Source organism: Phodopus roborovskii, unplaced genomic scaffold (assembly GCF_943737965.1).
Source record: "Phodopus roborovskii unplaced genomic scaffold, PHOROB, whole genome shotgun sequence".
Taxonomy (NCBI): Eukaryota; Metazoa; Chordata; class Mammalia; order Rodentia; family Cricetidae; genus Phodopus; species Phodopus roborovskii.
The window spans coordinates 26,665,802-26,686,002 of NW_026126434.1; the positions used below are offsets into that span (position 1 = coordinate 26,665,802).

The 20,201-nt window shown below is 46.5% G+C and overlaps 1 protein-coding gene across 5 annotated transcripts in view; it reads right to left on the reverse strand.

Annotated features, from left to right (window-relative positions):
- Positions 1-295: 295 nt before the first annotated feature.
- Positions 296-20,201, reverse strand: part of CUNH6orf89 (chromosome unknown C6orf89 homolog) — a 33,893-nt gene continuing 13,987 nt past the window's right edge. For all 5 annotated transcript variants that reach the window (XM_051187080.1, XM_051187079.1, XM_051187081.1 and 2 more), the window contains 7 exons: positions 19,889-20,096; positions 19,316-19,529; positions 9,692-9,846; positions 9,439-9,578; positions 6,938-7,067; positions 4,854-4,977; positions 296-1,993 (listed from right to left, as the gene is read on the reverse strand). In XM_051187080.1, coding sequence (XP_051043037.1) covers positions 1,899-1,993; positions 4,854-4,977; positions 6,938-7,067; positions 9,439-9,578; positions 9,692-9,846; positions 19,316-19,529; positions 19,889-20,077 — 1,047 coding nt within the window. In that variant the 5' untranslated portion in view covers positions 20,078-20,096 and the 3' untranslated portion in view covers positions 296-1,898. The remainder of the gene's footprint in view (positions 1,994-4,853; positions 4,978-6,937; positions 7,068-9,438; positions 9,579-9,691; positions 9,847-19,315; positions 19,530-19,888; positions 20,097-20,201) is intronic.

The following is a 20,201-nucleotide window of genomic DNA, read 5'->3' on the forward strand; positions in this document are numbered from 1 at the left end:
AGCCTCCTCAGAGACCTTGTGCTCCCCATGGTGGGAGCTTGCTGTTCATGAAATGCAAGGGAATGAAGGCCTGGGAGAAGGTTCAAGGCCCCTCTAATGATGGAGAGGACCCCACAGAGGGCCACCATTCCATCACCATGGGCTGCTTTGGCCTATAAAGACCTACTGTGCAGCCTCTGACTTCTGCAATTTGGAATCAGAGGCCACTCAGTTTATTTTCCTTCTTTGTGAGGCATGATCAGTGATCAAGCATCTAACCATGTCAGGAAAGGACCAGTAAGAGGGCAGAGGAAGCTGAGTATAATGGTACACACCTTTAATTTCAGTACTGGGGAGGAAGAGACAGGTAGAACTCTGTGAGTTCAAGGCCAATCAGGTCTACATGAGTTTGAGGCTAGCCAGAGTTACACAGAGAGAAACCCTGTCTTGAAACAAAACAAAAACGGTGGTAGATGAAGCAAAAAGAGTATCCCTGCCAGGCAGTGGTGACACAGTGACACATGCCTTTAATCCCAGTACTTGGGAGACGAGGCAGGTGGATCTCTGAGTTCAAGGCCAGCCTGGTCTACAGAGTGAGTTCCTGTCAGCAAACACCAAAAGCATCCTTATTTGCACTGTTCGATGAATACATCCCAAAGCACTCAGGAGCAATAAATAAGCACAGTGGGTCACTCATTAGGACAGTCGTGTATCCTGACAAAACCAACATCTCACTGTGCCTCCTGGTAAAAGGACGGGATCATGGTAGGACACAAAGTGAGCTGCACACCGACAGCAAGCACTGTGGCTCTGCACCTCCTCCCCCAAACACATTACATCAGCTGAGGCTGCTGAAAAATATCTCCGTAGAAAGTCAGGCCTAAAGATCAAACTCAGGGAGGTGCCCGTCTCCCTCAGGCCAGCTATTCTAACTCATTCCTTCTGAAGGGGGTGGGGCGTGGCAGCAGTTGACAAGGGCACTGCAGCCTGAGCGAGGGTACTGGCCAGCTAGGGGAGGCTGAATGTCTGAGAAAAACAATCTGATGGGCAGTGTGGGAAAGGCACAGGAACCTCTAAGATTTAGAATTGTAACCCAGTGTCTAGCATCTATCACAAAAACTCCAGGAGCCATGGGTTACGGAAGAAGGACACTTTCCTTTTCCTCTTTGGGATGCTGAGACTGCGCTCAGGGCCTCACACTCACTAGGCAAGCACTTCACCACTGAGCTACATCCCTAGAATCTAGGAGGTACTTTTTTGGGGGTGGGGGTGGGGCTTGAAACAGGGTCTCACTATATAATCCTTGGCAAACCTGGAACTCACTATGTAAACCAGGGTAGCCTAGAGCTCATAGATATTGGTCTGCCTCCCAAGTTCTGTGATTAAAGATATGCACCATGAAACCTGGTGCTAAGCAGGTGCTTTTAAAAATGAAATTCTGGCTATCTGATCCTCCCCACACTGGTTCCAAAATCATTCTGCTTGTCAAACTGTAGTGATTTTTAAAGTCAACCACGGACCTCCTTTTTGTACTGAGTGATGCGGCTAGGGAAAAAGTAGACAAACAGATCCACCAGGTGAAGGGTATGGGACCTACTGCTGCCCCTCCACTGCCAAGAAGTCATGCCCAAGAAGAGGAGCCACCAGGCCATTTCCACACTTCGGTGTCCAAAGGCCTGGAGGTGACACATGTGGACAAAGTCTTGGCCAGCAGCCAAGCTGCAACCCTTCCTGAGGGATCTAGGGACAGAGATGAACAGGTGGGCCCTAGCTGCTGTCTCCAGCACAGCTGACAGGCAGAGAATCCAGGGCAGGTAACTAAGCAACCAACCCAAGGAAAATGTTTCAGTGTTTTTATTCTCCTCTCCACTCTTTTCAGCCTGGTTTTCAGCTCTTCAAGCAGTTCTTATAGTTGTGTCCTATAGTTCTGAGAGAGTGGTTCCATCGCAGATGACCAAAGGCTGGGCCCCTCTGGCTACAATGTAGACTTTCCAGTGGGCAGCACCTGCATAGCCTTGGAGGAAAACAGCAACACGAAAGCAGTGAATGTTGGGGAGAGGGACACCAGGCAGAGCCATGGGTCTGCAGTCATGGGCTGCATCTTGCTGTGAAGGTCTCTGGGCTCTCTGAAGCCTAAGTAAGTATGTCTTGCTATTACTAGTTCTCTGACCTGACATTCAAAGAGACGTTCCACATGCAGACATTTTCTCCCCACCCTCTTCTGGGCAACTGAATCACATTTTGGCTGGTCACAAGGCAGCCTGTTTTAGATGAAGAAAGCATTAGCCATCAGAGTTCTCAGGCTGATAGTCTTTTTTTAAGGGAGTGTGTGTGTGTGTGTGTGTGTGTGTGTGTGTGTGTGTGTGTGTGTGTGTGTGTGTGTGAGATAGGCTGGCCTCCAGCTTGGGATCCTCCTTCCTCAGCCTCTTGAATGCAGGTCTGGATGGGTTCTGTGGGAGTACAGGGCTATTCCTAAGATGTTTACTCCAACACACACACAGACTGACTTAAATCAGCATTTCCCAACACGGGCTCTGCAAACACTGTCCTGAAGATCTGAAGACAGAGACCCCATGGTTCTTCCACAACTTCTCAGGGTCTGTGCATCCTATGTACCATGCATGAAGACATCGGCTTCCAAAGTCCTAACTTAGGAAGCCTATTCCAGGGCCTTCTCAGGATGCTACTGTTCCACCCATCAGGTCATCAGTGATGTGAAGAACCATTTAGAAAACTTAGAGCCAGATCATCTGAGTGAGCGGGAAGGGGACTGTCCTGCATGCTAGCTAACATGGAGCACAGTAGATCCTGCTGAGTGTGGGCTACACCTGTATTTCAGCACTTGCAAGGCTGAGGCAGGGAGATTTCAGGATTAAGGCCAGCCAGGATCACATAGCCAGACCCTATCACAAAAGGACCAGCAGTCAGTCAAGTCAATAAATACACAGGCGTGGAAACTGGAGATGGTGGCACATGCCTCTAATGCCAGCCCCGAGACTGAGGCAGAAGGGTTACTACAAATGTGAAGCCAGCAGCATGGCTGGCTGCCTAGTGATATCTAGGCCAGCCAGAACTACATAGCCAGACTGCTTCAAAAAATTCAAAATAGTAAATAAAATCATCTCATGCTAACACTTTCTTTTATAAACATTACTAAGGTAAACAGTCTCAACGGACCAGTCTCTAGGATGTGATGGCTGGTACCTCTCTACACACTGAGTGCACAGAACAGTGTCATTGACCAATACTTGGTGGCTCAGAAAGGGTCACGTGATCTTGCTGGGCCTGTGCCATGACAGTTGGTGCTATGCCCAATATTTGTCATCCTTGATTACGTTTCCATTTCAGGATTCTTGGTGATCTGTAATTCCTGACCCCCACCTTCCAGGTTAAAGAGCATTTTGGAAAAAAAAAAAAGAAAAGAAAAATCATAGAGCAGCTTGTCACAGTGCTGTTCTTAAGGGTCCTGAGTGGCCATGTCACACTTCCAAGTGATTCCTCACCAACAGGTCTGACTCTAGTCCTGACCACCTGTGGCGGCTGTACCATCGCCTCCATTCCTACTGGCTTTGGGCACCAACCATTCCCCCTACTTTCCCATGCTTGTTCTTTCCTCAGTACCAGCCCCCCTTTTGTGTCTGCCATGTGGCTGGCCATTCAGGCTCCGCCAGCCAGGAGCCTGGCGTCTGTGTTTTAGGTTGCTCTCTCTCCCTCTCTCACCTACCAAAGCTTCCTTGGCAGCTGCCAGTCACCTCTTCTTTTCAAATTCTGTCACTGGCATTCTGCATGCTTGTGGGAACTGGAAATCTAGAATCTGGAAAATCTATGGTGGCTCTGAAGTTGTCTGAACAATGGCATTTGTAGGCGACAAGATAGGGAGACCTGTCCAAGGATGACCACAAATTGCAAGCCCTGTTTCCTGTAACAGTCACTCCACTGCAGGAAACAGGGCTGCAGTTCCCAAGCACACATCCAGCTGGGCCCCATTATTACTGCTCAGTTTGTGCTGTACTCACTCCCCATGCCTATTACAAACAAAGGTTCTTGGGTGTGGAGCAAAGCTTGACACAATGCCAGCTCCTAGGCCTCACTGAGGTGAGTGTCCCAGGCCCTCTGGGACTTCTGATGGCCAACGGCAAAAGGACCCACCCGGTAGCTGGCCTCAGCCTGGCAGGGGCTCCAGATCTGGTGAGGTAGCACAAACGGGTAGCAGTGGCATCTGCTGCCACCGTTGCTTCTGCCAAGAGGACTGCTGGCAACTGACTCTGGGATAGATTCTGAAGATACTGGGTAGGAAACAGCCAGAAATCAAGGCTGGGCCACCAGTGTGAGCTGGGACTTGGCTGTGGGATGCACATACAGGTGACACCCATGTGATGGTGGCCCTTCACTTCATACTGTCTGATCTGCAAACAGGGATAAAGGATTCCTCTGCCCTGGCCTATCTGTGTCAGGCAGAGAGACTCAGGGCTGCGTGACTGTGGGGCACTGGGAAGGTCATTTGACTGTCATTTCAACCTCCTCATCTATAAAATGATGAATTATCCTCCAGAACCTCCAGAACCCTTCTAACCTGGAGCAGTCATGCCCGACAGATGTCACCATCCTCAGTGCTGCTTGTGCACACATCTCCCTAGCTACTTTACCTGCTCTCTTCCAGCAAAATATACTGGCTCTGTCAGTAAAATGTTACTTTTCACTTAACTGGATAGAACCTTTGTATATTTTTGGCTACAAAATATACAAACTTTGGTGTACAGAGCTAGTTCCAGCACAGGCTCCAAAGCAATACAGAGAAACCCTGTCTTGAAAGACAATAACAACAAACAAACAAAAAAAGAAATATTGTCTCTGTCCTCCTGGGACCTACATACCAATATCCCCAGGCTCTATGGGCATGGCCACAGACTGACAGTGTCTTCGGCACTGGAAGGGAGGGATGAGCTGCAGCATGGCCTCCCCGCTGCCAACAGTAAACAGGTCATGCACCTTATGCATCTGAAGTAGAGAAGAATGGATGTAAGAGAAGGAAGAAAAAATGAGTGATTAGTGGACAAAACTCTTTTTTTTTTTTTTCCCAGTCTGTCTGTCCTGAAACTCTTATGTAAACCAGGTTAGCTTTGAACTCAGAGATCCACCAGTCTCTGCCTCTCCAATGCTGGGGGATTAAAGGTGTGTGCCAAAATGCCTGGCCTTTCATATGGCCTTGAGTTTCCTAGCAGGCTGAGCAATGAGGGAAACATGATTAATAACAAATTTCACAATTATGTCTAAAATACAAAACAAACTAGTCTCTTCTAATCATGGCATCTCCTGGTACTGAGTGAAAGTCTCTTCTCTAGGTTATTAACTTATTTTTAGTATTTTTTTATTTTATTATCTGTAAACCTATGTGTGGGTACTCTTGGAAGTTAGAAGAGTTAGCCAGGGTCCTTGGAGCTTAGTCCTAGGAGTTATGAGCTGCCCGGTCTTCTGCAAGAGCAGAAGTGTTCATAAGCACTGAGTTTCTCTCCAGCCACTTATGGGTTTCTTATTAAGAGGAACTGTGTGATTTACTCGGCAACATCGTCAGTGACAGCCCAAAAGTGTCTCTAAGGCTACACAGAACCACTTTACTTGCAACTAGGGCAGAGGAGGAGGCCTCTTGTCTTGCAGGGAGTAAGCACTAACAATGGCAGATGCTGTCATCCATAGTCCTGAAAGACTACATGAGACCACAACCAGGTGGGTACAGCCCTTATTCATAGGCTCAGCAGCTTGAGAACTGTCCCGTTCATGCCTAGGATGGAATGGACGACTGAGGACCAGCCCTATGTAATACTGAGGAGTAGGAGAAGTAGGAGACTGACCTGGAACACTGGGCCTTGGCTTTACCAGGGCCTAGAGACTAGGAGAAGGACAGCAGGGTGGAGTATTGAGGCTGAGCTGAAGTGAAGCCTGGGCCAGGGTGGGGATCCGCATGCTCTAAAAACCAGGCTCCCAGGATCCCAGCCTTTGGGGCCACTCCCGTCTCCAAACACCCCACTCTGATAACAATCTGAATGGCTTATTTATTCCTCTGGCTGGATGCCTTTGTGTTCAGCAAGGTGATGAAATTCACTTCAGTATTCAAGTGGGAAAGTTGAAATAAAGTCCCTCTCCAAAATTCTATCATAATTATGAAAACGAAATCCTCCTGGGGCCCTGAGTTCTAGCTGGACATAGGCCAAATCAGTGAACTCTGTGGTGAGAGTACTACCCTCCTCACACTGCAGGCCTTCTCCACAGAACAGCCCTCTCTCCTCCACACAGCCTGGTTCCGTAGGCTCTGAAATTTCTTCACCACACTTCAGCAAGTTTGGAACAAATACGGAACATCAGGAAGCTGCAGACACAAACCAGAGCTGGTAGAAGGCCACAGGTGGGAAACTCATGATTCAAATAAATAAGAATTCTGAAACCTTCCTCAAGTATGGAGCTCAACAAAAGTGCAGCTCAGACAAAAGTGGATACACCCAGACACAGGAGGGCTTCTCCCCATCCACTGGCCCTGACCAATGGGAAAGGACCAGCCGCTTGCCTTCAAGTACAATTCAAATGTCCCAGGCCCTCAAGTGTTGGCTTTTCCTATTCTCTGTCCTGACTCTTGTTTGTGGGTGGGGTTTTCAAAGTTCTCCTAAAGTTGGGTTAAAGGTTTCTCTCTCAGGTTCCAGTTCCCTATTTACAAAAAGAAAAGGCTGGGACTATAACGACACACTATTAGTCTACAGCCAGTCTGAGTTCTGATTTGAGGTAGAGATGTCACATCAACTTCCTACTCCTGCAAAGAGGAAGAGCAGCAAGACACAGATCTGCAGGAACTATTTCTGGGAATGTGCCTTCAAGCCAGATGCCAGCAGTGGGGACCTTCAACTCACTCTGTGAGCCCCATGCAGAGTAGACCTCCATTACCCATAAGACCCAATTCCTGACGTCTCACCTTGCTGCCAACTACAGGTTCTGGGTGGACCAGGAAGCACTTGTTTAAGGAGGCATCTTTTGGGAATGGAAGTTGGGTAAAAACAGGAAAAAGCTCCCGTAAGATCTGTGATCTGTTCAGAGGTCTCCTCCTGAAAGTGTGAAGCAGAAACAAGTTACCGGCCAGGTTAGCTGACCTGTTTGCAGGAGGGACAGTGGAGCAGGCAATGGCAGCAGGTACAGATGGGGAAGAAATGGACTATGCCTTTTTTAACTTTAATTTTTTATGCCTATAGTTGGGCATGGTAGAACCTTCCTTTAGTCCCAGCACTCAGGAGGCAGAGGCAAGTGGATCTATGACTTGAGGTCAGCCTGTTCTACACAGTGAATAGAACTAAAAAGTAAGCCCTGTCTCTATACTAAATAAATAAAACAAGTAAGTCTGTGTGAGTATGCCACATGTGTGCAGGAGCCTACAGAGGCCAGAGAGGGAGTTAACCCTGTGGAGCTAGTTAAAGGGAGTTAAATGCTGTGGTGCTGGGAACCAAAGCCAGGTCTTCTGGAGCAGCAAGCACCCCTAACTGCTGCCTCCTCAGACCCTATTGGGTCTTTTTCTGATAACCTTTATCTGATCCTCCTGTCTCCACAGCCCAGCGCTGGGATCACTGACACTTCTCATCTTACCCAGCAGGACCGTGTCTTAAGTATTAGATCAGCCATGCACAACTGATGAACTGTACCATGCAAGGTCACCGAGAGAAGCCCTAGAGGTAGTCATATGTATGTGTGGAATGTTAAGTCCAAGCTGAAGCAATACACAGACTAAGAACGTACTCATTCCACCTCAGAAAAGAAGCTGGAGTAACAGTAAGCTGGATGCAGGGATGCTGAGACTAAGGGCAAAGGGACAAAAGCATGACCTTCCTTTGAGGCAGACTAGGAGACGGTGGGCAGCCAGGGTGATGGCTCATTATGTGTAGGCCTGGCAATCTGAGCTTGACCCTAAGGTCTCATAAAGTGGCAGAGAGATCGATTCTTGAGGGCTAACCTCTGACCCCCCACAACTGAGGAGGGCCTAGAGGGGACTCAGAGGTTAACAGCTTGTTCTGTTCTTGCAGAGGACCTGAATTTGGTTCTCAGAACACATGCAGAGTGGCTCACAACCACCTGTAACTCCAGTTTGAGGGGATCTGGTTCCTCTGGCCTCATAGGACACCAGCACACATGGGTTCATACTCCCCATTCCCCACACACAATGTAAAGTAATAAAAAATTAATCTAAAAAAGATGGTTCAGTGAACCAAGGCACTTGCTTGGTATCTGAGTTTGGTCCCTGGAAGCTACATGGTAGAAAGAGAGAAATGACTCCTGAACATTGTCTTCTGACCTCTATGTACATGCTATGGCACAGAAGTACACACATGTACACACACACACACACACACACACACACACACACACACACACACAAAACCACATAATGAAGATTAAGAAAAAAGGAAAGCAGAGCCATTAAGAAGTTGTCCAGCAAATGGGCTGGTGAGATGGTTCAGCGAGTAAAGACATCTGCTGTCAGGCTTGACAACTTGAGTTCCATCCCAAGACCTATATGATTGAAGGTAAGAACTGTATTCTACAAGTTCTCTGACTTCCACACATACACGAAAGCATGAGCACACACACACACACACACACACAATATACAAATGAATGTAATAAAAAATTTAATGTAAAAAATATTTTAAAAATAGTAATTCAACAAAACGCTAAAGTGAAATTTTAATTTTCCTTTGAACCAGTTCTGCATGGAAGGAAACTGGCTTTTCCTTTTTCAATCAGAGGGAGCCTTAGCCTTAATGACCTACATTTTTTGTAGGACACAAGGAACAGGAAAGCAAACAGAATTCCATCATGAGTGAGCTTGGCAACTGACTGAACCTGTCTGAATGTAATATTCTTACCCGCAAATTGGCTGAGACTCCCCACTTTGTACCTTGGCCATGGATACAGCTCTTCTATCTAAGCTTTCTCTTCAGCCCTCAACCTCCTGACCCTTCTCTGTTAGAGCAAATGTTAAGCAGCCGCAATCATACTCATGATGGTTTGAATAAGAACATCTCTCATAGCCTCAGGCATTTGAATACTTAGTCCTCAGGTGTTGGTACTGTTTGGAGAGGGTTAGGAGCTTGGCCTTGCTAGAGGTGTCACTTTGAGAGTTTAAAGATTCTGTCTGCTGGGTACAGGTGATGGACTCTTATTCCTCTAGTAATACAAGACCAAAGAAACATTTTGATCACAGTGCTTTATCACAACAGAAAAGAGCCCAAGCTTCTGCATGGCAGCATCCTTCCTTAGAGACCCTGTTCCCTTCCTCCCTGCACTGTGTGGCAGGATGACTTGGCCTTTCTACCCTTGACTTGAAGGTATGCTGTGAACTGACCACATATATGGTTCTGGCTCTCACTGCTTTGACACCTGCCCTGTCCCTTCCTCACATGCAAGCTAAGCACCCTTCAGACTCACCATGGGTAAGGAAATGGAAACCACCTCTCAGGAAAGCAGCGCCACCATTTGGTGAGAAACCCCTCAGTGAAGCCCTCTGTGACTTCAGGGTACTGGCACGAGAAATGCTGAATCTCTGAAGACAACAGAGGCTGTCCTGTCTTGGTGACACAGAAAGACAAAGAAGGCCACAGTGAGTTACCACAGCTTCGCAGGGCTTGATCCAGCCTTTTATGGGCAGGCCATTCATAGGAAAACCTGGCTTCTTGCCTACCTTGATCACCAGAGGACGGAGTTTCTCAAAATTCTTCGGAGTGTCCTCTGGGAGCGTTACTTTGAGGGGCAACATCTGGGCACAGCCAGTGCAGTTGGCAGGGATGGGCTCTGACTCGTTCTGCTCACAGTCACTTGATGACCAGGGGTCAAAGTCTGAGAGAGGAAGAGACAGAGGGCAGACAGGTGCAGAAGGACAGCTGGTGAGCCCAGCAGCCCAGGAACAAAAGCAGACAGGAAAGTACCTGTTTCCCTCTGGAGACCTTTGCTAGCAGGTCTGGAGGGTAGGGTTCTGGGAAGGAGAGGCAGTTTTCTTCATATGATTTTCTAGACTTTGTGGAAAGCATCTTTTAACATGTACATACATGTCCTCAATCAAATCACTCAGTAGAGCGTAACAGTTGCAACAAGCATTCAGCCACACAGTTCTCCTGTCTCTAACCTGAACCCGGCATATGTGAACATCTCTAGCCCAGGGCAGGCAGTACACAGGTGCATGCACACACTCTGGTGTAGCCCTAGACCCCTGGCTCTTATGCATACCTGTGTGGAGACCAGGATGACTTTGGGAAGGAAGAGGGAGGTGAGGGCTCACTCTCAGGCAGAAGGGACAAAGACTTCCCGGGCTATTTTGGTGGACTGTCTCTGCCTATAAGACAGTGCTCCACCTCAGCTCAGAAAGGAATATGCTAACTATCAATTGTTGCTTCCAGCCCCAAGGAGTGCAGTGTAGTCAGACTAGGAGTCTCACCCAGACCCATGTTAAGTCCCAGCTTGATGCCTGGCACTTCTCCCTGGTTTCTGTGAGAGGGTCCTGTATCCACAATATCTTTTTTCCCACTTCTGACTTATTGCATTATTTATTTTTTGTTTGTTTGTTTGTTTTGTTTTTCAAGACAGGGTTTCTCTGCATTGCTTTAGAGCTTGTCCTGTAACTAGCTCTGTGGACCACGCTGGCCTCAGAGATCCACCTGCCTCTGCCTTCCAAGTGCTGGGATTAAAGGCGTGTAACACCAACACCCAGCTACATCATTTCTTGTTTACTTGCCATTCTATGTTCTCTAAAAACTGTTTGTTTCCAAAATGTTTCAAAAGATGGCTCTGACAAATCCTTGAACAAACAAAACACAACAGACAGCAAAAGTGGCCAAGACGCAGGCAGTTTTTTTAAGCCAATACATGCACTTGGGAAACTGTTTCTCAGTTATTGTGGTGGCACATGCCCTCAATTTCAGCACTCAAGAGGCAGAGGCAGGTGGATCTCTGAGTTTGAGGCTTACCTGGTCTACAGAGTTCTGGAATAGCCTGAGCTACACACAGAAAACCTATCTGAAAACAACAAAACAAGAAAACTGTTCCCACAGACCATTCCCTGAGACAGACAGGCAGCACACATGGTTTTCTCTGAAGGCAGTGATGGTGCAGGGGTGCTTACCCTGAGGGACTGCATTGGGCATCCTGCATCCTGCATCACCCACCACACACAGCACCTGGCTTCCCTTGGGAAAGATCTCTATTTCCAGGGTTCTCAGGCTGACAGTGCACCCTCCCTGTGAGGGCCTGGCCTGTGTAGGCCCTCCAGGGCCCCTGTTTACGTGACATATAAGGGGCTGCCAAGTTGGACATTTCTTTCCTTCTAGAATATTTTCAAGTTTCTTTCTTTTTCTTTTTTTGGTTTTCCAAGACAGGGTTTCTCTGTGTATCCACGTGTTGTTTTTCTTTTTTAATTGTTGCTGCCTTTTAAGCTACTGCAATCCTATTCAGCAACTGCCACTCCATTTAGCAGCAGCTAGGCAGCAAGAGTTGAACAAAGCCTGAGCAAATTCTGTTGCCCCAGGTACCAAATCTTTCAAAGCTATTAGAAAACTTATTTAAATCTCTGTCCTGCTAAAGAACTCAAGATTCAAAATCCTGCTTCCCAGAGAGTCTGAACAGCAAGCAGCTCCCCTAGCTCCCCACCTCAAACCTCCTTATAAACTTCCACCTGGCTCCTCCCTACAATTTTCTGTCAGCTAGTTGCTGATCCAGATTCCTGACCACAGATGAAGTTTATTTAATCAAACACATCTTTGCGTCATTAAACAAATGTTGCAGAGCAAAAAACAAAAAGTAATACACCTTAAAATAATATTCTACAACATCCCTGGCTGTCCTCTGTAGACCAGGCTGTCCTCAAACTCAGAGATCCACCTGCCTCTATCGCTGGGATTAAAGGCATGGGCCACCACCACCACCCAACAAGATGTTTCTTCATTTTTTATTTATTTTTTTTTTAAGATTTATTTACTTATTATGTATACAGTGTTCTGTGTGCATGTATCCCTGCAGGCCAGAAGAGGGCACCAGATCTCATTACAGATGGTTGTGAGCCCCCATGTGTTTGCTGGGTATTTGAATTTAGGACCCTTGGACCAGTAGGCAGTGTTCTAAACCACTGAGCCACCTCTCCAGCCCAAGATTTGTTTTGTTTTTCTTGGTTCTTTGAGACAGGGTTTCTCTGTATCTTTTGGAAGCTGTTCTGGAACTTGCTCTGTAGACCAGTTCACCTCGAAATCAGAGCTCTGCCTTCGTCTGCCTCCAGAGTGCTGGGATTAAAGGCATGCACCATCACCCGGCTAAGATGTTTTTTATCAAAGACAAATATGATGATTTCTTGTTAAAATAAAAGAATTCCCACCAGGTAATGGATACACAAGGAAGCATAAATAACAAGAAATGAGTGCTGGGACAGAGGCTCATGCATGGAGTCAAGACCTGTCTCAGGGGCTGTCATGTCACCCATGTAGTGCTCTGTGTGAGGCTTCCTTTCTCCCCTCACAGTCAGACCAAGTTAGTACATGAGGAAGTTCCCAAGGCACCTGAGGACATGGAAAAACACTAGAGACACCGAGCAGGGATGGAAGGAGGCAGAGCTGCAGCAAATGTGAAGAGGGCTTCAAGGGCTTGAAACCCACCTAGCTCTCCTCCCACAGGAACTGTCAGAGGCTTCTGAGCATTGGCTCTGTGATGTAGTATGAAGATTTTTCTAGGCTGTGCCTAGGATGTACTGGGAGAGGATGGCCAGAGAAAGGCCTGGTTATATCCTGGTTTGGCAGTCTGAAAAGAAAAAGGTGTGGCCTGCAAGCGCTGTGAGGAAGACATTGCTGGAACATGGCATTTCTGGTGTCACCGTTCCCAGGGAACACCAGCATGGGGGATCTGCAGATCAGTCTCAGACCTGTTTGGCAGTAATGCCACTTTGTTGGATTCAGTTATGATGACCTCCCCAAGAGGTAGGGGTGTGTGTCAGCACAAAGGGGACTTTTCTAATCTGTGCAGGTGCCTGGTGGGCGAGTGGCAGCAGCTCTGAACCTTTAACTATACCCGGGGTTTTTGTTGTGTTTGGTTTGGGGGTGCTGGGGAGGAACCTCCTGAGACGTTGAATCTGCTAAGCAGCCACTCTACCATGGAGCTATACCTCTAGGCCTGTGACTTGTTAAATTTGATGGCGAGGTGATGTCCAGGTGGGGAGGCCTTAACAAGTGAGCGCTGGAGGGAAATGAGGAGACTTGGAAACCAATAGAAAAGCTGGGCAATGCTGATCCTAAATCCAAGCAATTCATGTCAGCACTAACCAGGGTTTGACACAGGGGATCAGGACAGGAGGAGGCATTACCTCAACATGTAAGTCATTAGCTTCCTCACCAGGTGTGATGACACACAGCTGCAATCCCAGCTTCTTGGGAGACTGAGGCAGGAGGATTTTTTTTTTTTTTTTTTTTTTTGAGGCTAGTCAAGGTCACACAGGAAAAGTTCATCTCATTTAAAAAAACAAAAACAAAAAACCAAGCCAACAGTTTGCTTACTCTTCTAGCCATGAAACTAGCTGAAGTGGGAAAACTAACCTGACCATAAGAATAAGCAGGACTTTCCAAAGGGGCCACACTAAAGCATCTATATAGAAGAAGAATGAGTGACAGCTAAGCGTGCCTTGATCCTGATGGAAGACTAGCCATGCATGAGGATGTCAAGCAGCAGGGACAGAGCTGCTTGTCTTCTGGTACTTCAGCTCCTCTGGGCCTGAGCAGTGAATCCCTGTGGAGGTGACACTGTGGATCCCCAGGGGGGCAGTGCATGTGAGGGCAGAGGCAGTGTGAGAACTCCATGTGTTTTCCCTACTTAATTTTACTTTGAATTCAAAATTGCTCAGAAACTTAAGTTTTTTACTATGATTATTTTTTAAAAGCTCCTTATGTGTGATCCAGAAGTGTTTGTTGTCTAGTTTTCCAAAGTACAAGAAAGCTGTGCCTTGAGCTATAAAACTTCTGCCTCAGCTTCCCAAGTGCTGGGCTTATCGTTATGTCTGGCTCCAAGATTATACAGTACAGAAATAATAGCATATGACATAAAGGATACACGTATATGAACACCCCACATTGTAGTGGCAAAACAAAACATGGAAACTAGATAAACTATATGATTGTACAAAACATAAAATCCCTCAAAAGTATATAGACTGGGTTGAACCCCACCGCTGTCCCCCTGGATTTGGAAGCTGTATCTTTGCAGATATCGTTACGATGGGATCATACTAATGTAGAGTGGGCCTTGCATCCAATCTGAATGATGCCCTTACAGGAGGAGGAGACACAGAAAAACAAGAGAGAAGACAGCATGTGAAGAAGGAGGCAGACAGTGAATGGAGCCACAAGCAAGGAGAGTCCAAGCTGCCACCAACCAGCAGCAGCTGGAAGGAGTGCCAAGCAAGGGCTCTGAAAAAGCACTGTCCCTACCAAAATCTCATTTCAGAATCCTAGCTCCTGGAATTTCCAGACTTTCTGTTGTTTTGAGCCATCCAGGCTGCCATTCTTTGTTTTGGTAGCATTAGAACCCAATAGTGTGTCTAGTATTGTATACATAAAGTTTTTTATGTACACATGACCAATGAAAGATCATATATATGTATATATTTGTGTAAAAAAAAATAAAAGTGGTTTTTAGGACAAGTGTGGTGGTACATGCTTGTGGTAACCCCAGCACTTAGGAGGCTAAGGTAAGACTATCATGAAGGGAGCTGGGCAGTGGTGGTGCACACCTTTAATCCCAGCACTTGGGAGGCAGAGGCAGGTGATTCAAGACCAGCCTGGTCTACACAGTGAATTTCAGGTCAACCAAAGATACAAAGAGAGCCCATCTCAAAAAAGAAAAGGAGGGAGGGAGGCCGGGAAGGAAAAAGAACAATGTTTTAATTGCTTCTCAGACTTTTGGTTAAGATCATGTATAAGAATATTTTAAGTTTATTTCTTATTATTTCTTATGTGTGTATGCATGATCCATGTGTGTACACAATCCACATGTGGACATGTCTGCCACAGGGTACACACAGAGGGCAACTCTATGGAATCAGTTCTTTCCTTCCACCTTATATGGTTCTGACAGGGTGGCAAGTCAAGCATCTCTACCCTCTGAGCTGGTTTGCCAGCCCAGAGCCCTTTTCTTAAACACAAACTCTGTCTCTTTATGGACTTTATACACATTAGGTATCTTTCAGTCAAAGTCTTTGAAGATCAGGAACACTTAAGCCAGAATTATCAATGGGGACTAAGTCTTTCCTAAGGCAGCCTTAAGCAGCCCCTGACAAGCAGGGCAGATGCCAGACTGGTGGCTAACAAAGCGAGGAGAATGATGAGGGAGAAGGACCATGAGGATGAGGTAACACAGCTTGCCTAAATGTCACAAGGGAGAGCTACATTTACTTTCTATACAGCCCTAGATCACTGAGAAGGAATGATCGATCGGTCATAGATTATGGTGGTGATGGGGCATCACCCCACAGAATCCCAATAGCATGGAGATGTATGTGGACAGACTCTAGCTGGCCCTCCACCTTTCCACACAGGTTTTGTCTGATGTGTTCTCTGTATCAGGGCAGGAGTTAGCATGTCAGGGGGAAAACACTAGCATTAGCAGCAGCAGCAGTAGCAGCAACAGCCAGGGCACCAGGCCACCCTGGCTCAGAACCGTCCTTCAGTTCCTATAATACCACTTTCCATTCTCCCAGACTCTGTTCCCATCCACTTTGTCTGCAGCAGTAAGAGAAAGGCCATCTGGGATGGCAGGCACTCAGAGACTGCCCATCTTTCCCTAATTACCAGGACTCTTTACTCCAGATACCCTCCTCTAATGAATAGTTATCTTAGAAAACAAAACCAAGTGTGACTGAGAAGGGAACACCTTGGAGCCAACTCTCAGGTACAGTCACAGACCTTAGCCCACCTACTTTCTGCAGAGCACCCAACCTCAAAATAAAGATGACATGTGCCCACCCTCAGGATGTCTTCATCTCCTACTTGGGTTTTTACACTAGAAATGTGCTCAATAAAGCTCATGACCTGTATTCCAAGTTCTCCCCAGGGTCTAGATCATTCCACTGTTCCATGTGTCAAAAATCAGTCTCAGACCAAACACAGCCTTGAAGTGTGTGTGCAGAAACCCTACTCTACCACCCTTTCTCACAGACTGGCACCCTGCAGAAGAGTGGGTGGGCTGACTTACCATCAGGAGGCCTTGTTGTTTACAAAGAAAACTGACTCAGGGTGGCTTCATGCGACTGCCTATGGCACAGACTAGAATTCTCAGTAGGGAAGGCCTTTTACACATATTATTAACCTGGCAGAGAGCAAGACTAAATCCCATTCTGGGTAAAAAAGGCACTGGAGAGAACAAAAGCAGGAGCTCTTGGTCTGCAGGCAGAGGCTGTGGGGCCTGTCTATGGGACTCAGTGCAGTGAATAGTGTGTGTGTGTGGGTAACTCTGACTTCTCAGAACGTTTACCTGGGGAAGAACATCAAATGAGGTACAGACAGACAGAAACCTCAGAAGAATGATGACAAGAACAGCCCCGTGATGCCTCCTCATGGGACCCACAGACTTTGTATTCTAGCAATGCTCAGAAGAGCCTGCAGAAAGAGCCCTGACAAAGGCTCTTCATGCCCATGGCCCTGTGCTCAGTATTTAGTCAGACTCTGGCAGGTTCCTGTTGCATAGAGCCCCTTGCAGCACCCTGAGCATGTGCTGGACTGAAGCCTGTCCATGAAGGTGGCCTTTGAAAGGTGCCCTGCATCAGAGGCAGCATGCCCAGAGCCATTTTCACAAAGTGGGAATGGATACGACACCCTTTGGCCAATCACATTACTTCTGGAGCACTGCACTCTAATAATGCCCTTGTCCTCGTGAATTCTCACAGGGGGACATTACTCTCCAGCTTCAGGCAAGCTAGCCAGTCCCTATCACAGTACTTTCCTCATTCTGAGGTGGGCACGAACACCTGTGTGAGCCTGTGCAGACTGAGAAGTGAGCACGAAGTCCACGCCCAGTGCCCAGTACCCAGCAGGTATTTGTCAGAGCACTCACCACAGATGAGCTCATTTGTAAGAAAAAGAGGAAGGCAGGACTGAGGCAGCTCAATGAACTCACTGAGCACCAACAGGGTCCCTCGCTCAATCTCTAGCACCACTGATCCAAGTATTTCACAGCTGGGCTGTATGGTGAGACTCTAAGCCTTATTCGTTTCTTGCTTCTGAAGCAATGAAGGGCCTGCTATTTCCCTAACTCCTCAATGACACTGCATCCATGTCCTCCTTCCTTACTTGTAAGTAGAGATCCAGCTTCCTCACATAAGGACCAGCCCAGGTTTTCACAGTGTAAATGTGTGTTTTGACTGGAAACTGTTCACTGAGTTTAATTCAGGTTGCACACTGGAGCATGGATACCAGTGGTTACCCCACTGAAGAAAATGCTTTCCCACCAGCAACAATTAAGTGTCATAGCGCCTCATCTTGGGGGGGGGGTTCATGAGCCCCTCTTCATTTAGATGGAATGATGCTGGCTCCATCTTGTGCAGCAGCTACAAGTATCTTTAATGTGAATGTTCTCAGTAACACCCAAGTTCTTATATGTCAGCAATCTGTGGGAGAAAATGTCAATTTGCATATGTTGTCCATAAATTTTCAAGTAGAATTATTAACTGTGGTACCAGAAGTTTGGTATTCAACTGTATGGCAATAAATAAACATGGCATTTTCAGTCAGTTTAAAAATATGTCCCCACAAGCTGGGTGTTGGTGGCCCAAGCCTTTAATCCCAGCACTTGGGAGGCAGAGGCAGGCAGATCTCTTCGAGTTTGAAGCCAGCCTGCTCTACAGAGTGAGTTCTAGGACAGCCAGAACTGTTATACAGAGAGAACCTGGTCTACAAGAGCTAATTCCAGGACAGGTTCCAAAACTACAGAGAAACCCTGTCTGGAAAAACCAAAATAAATAAATAAATACATGCTCCCATTCCATGTCCCCATGGAATAGAGTTCTTATCATGCATGTTCTCTTCCTCTGGTTTTGATATAATTTGGGAAATCTTTTTCCTGACTTCCTCAAATGTACAGACAGCTTTCAAAGGCAACTAGTCTAAAAGTGATTTTTATGACTGATAGGCTTTAACGAGTGACATTACGATTTTATAAAAGTCAGCTTAAACCAGTAAAGTTTCTCTTCCCCCCAAAACATTATCCTGGATTCTAAAGGTTTCAGAAGAAAGTTATCAAAAAAAAAAAAAAAAAAAAGTGGACAAATAGAGATTAGAACCACACACACACAAAACAAAAACAAAAAACAAACAAACAAACAAACAAACAAAAAACAAATGAAAAGCTCACTGGTAGTGGTGCATGCCTTTGATCCCAGCACTTGAGAGGCAGAGGCAGGACAATCTCTGTGGCCAACCTGGTCTACAGAGTGAATTCTAGGACAGCCAGAGCTGTTACACAGAGAAACCCTTTCTCATCCCCCCAAACAAACAAAAACAAAAACCAAGGCTTGGGCAGGTTGGCAAGATGGATCAGTGGGTACAAGTGCTTGTCAGGTAAGCCAGACACCTCAAGTTCAATCCTCTGAACCCAGTCAAAAGGAGAGAACCAACTCCTGAAAGCTGTCATCTGCCCTCCATAATTCTGAGGGCTGTGGCACACATGTGCCTACACACACACACACACACACACACACACACACACACACACACGATACACACAATACTAATAAATTACTGTTTTTCAAAATTTTAAGGGGAGTTGGGAGTATAGCTCAGACTGTCCAAACCTAACCTAGACTGTCCAAAGCCATAGGTTTATCTTCAGCATGGAGGAGGAAAAAGAGAAGGGAGAAGATAGGATTCAGTTTCCAGAATTTTCCTGAGCAACAAACATCCTTCTATTCTTTCTTAAAAAGTAGGTCTGAGGTGATCTCATTCCACACTATTTTCAAACAGAGGCTCCTCCCTAGTCTACAAGACAGGGAATCCCTGCCGCTGCATCATTGTTAAAGCGTCTCTTGAACTCACTGTGCTAGCAAAGTTGCCACACTCTGGAGCATGACATTAATGTAGTGATTGACTGTGGTAGTGAGGAAGAGCAAGGTGAGAGTGACAAACAGCCCAATAGGGTAACAGCGGGTGAGGACCTGGTTAGAGCTATCCACTGAAGGCAGAGACACAAATCAAGTTGTGTAGGGCAGGCTCAGTAATGTGAGACTATCTCAAACAAAACAAATCAAACAAAAAGAACACCCATCTCCTAAGCAGCAAGTGTAGCCTTCTACCTGGGGAAGGTTTGTCTTCCTCTCCTCCTTGCAGAGGAACGCCCTTATTCTCTGGCATATACTTCTTGGTAATGGGCAAGGACATCAGCCGAATGTGATGGATGAGTGAGCGCCAAGTGTGAGCTCCCGAAAGCACTGGCTCAGGTGCTAAGGAGCTAAAAGGCTGAATTACAAAGTAGGCAGTGAATAAGATTAATCCCAGAGTTAGGAGGACCTAGAAGGAAAGACAAGAGTGACATTAAGAATTGCCCCAACAAGAAAGTTCCTTAATACTGAGGAGAAAAACAAGCCTCTTCTGCTATGTCCAGTGTACTAGAACTTGTCTGCTCTCATAAATGAGCCATTTGCTTGCACCTCCAAGAGCATTTAAAGCTCAAGAGCTATGTGTAGCCTGTGAAGACTCCCCAAGCTTTCATCCCATGACCAGGGGCTACATCCACTACACACACACACAGCTTTCACAAATTCCAGCCAAACCACAGTTCCACTTCCTAGTAACAGACAGAAGAACAGTGGCTTGTTTATGCCAGAAAAGGCTAGCACTTGAGATAGGCCCACCAAGCAACACTTCACCTTATATGTAGCTAAGAGGAGAGGGTACTGGGGTGGTCCCCTTTGAGGTTCATTCTTTTCCAGTAGCTGTCTGATAAATTTTTCGATTGCTTTTTCTGACATTCCACACTGATGGCCTGTCTGTCTCACCAAATCGACAGTCTCTGAAAGCTTGTCATAGATGCTGATCTCATTAGCAGCGAGATCCATGTCTTCCAAAGCGAAATCCCTGAGAGAACAAAGGAAAATGAGTTTGTCTTCCTTCCTTTTTTTTTTGTTTTGTTTTGTTTTTTAAAGACAGGTTTCCTCTGAGTATCCTGGAAATCACTCTGTA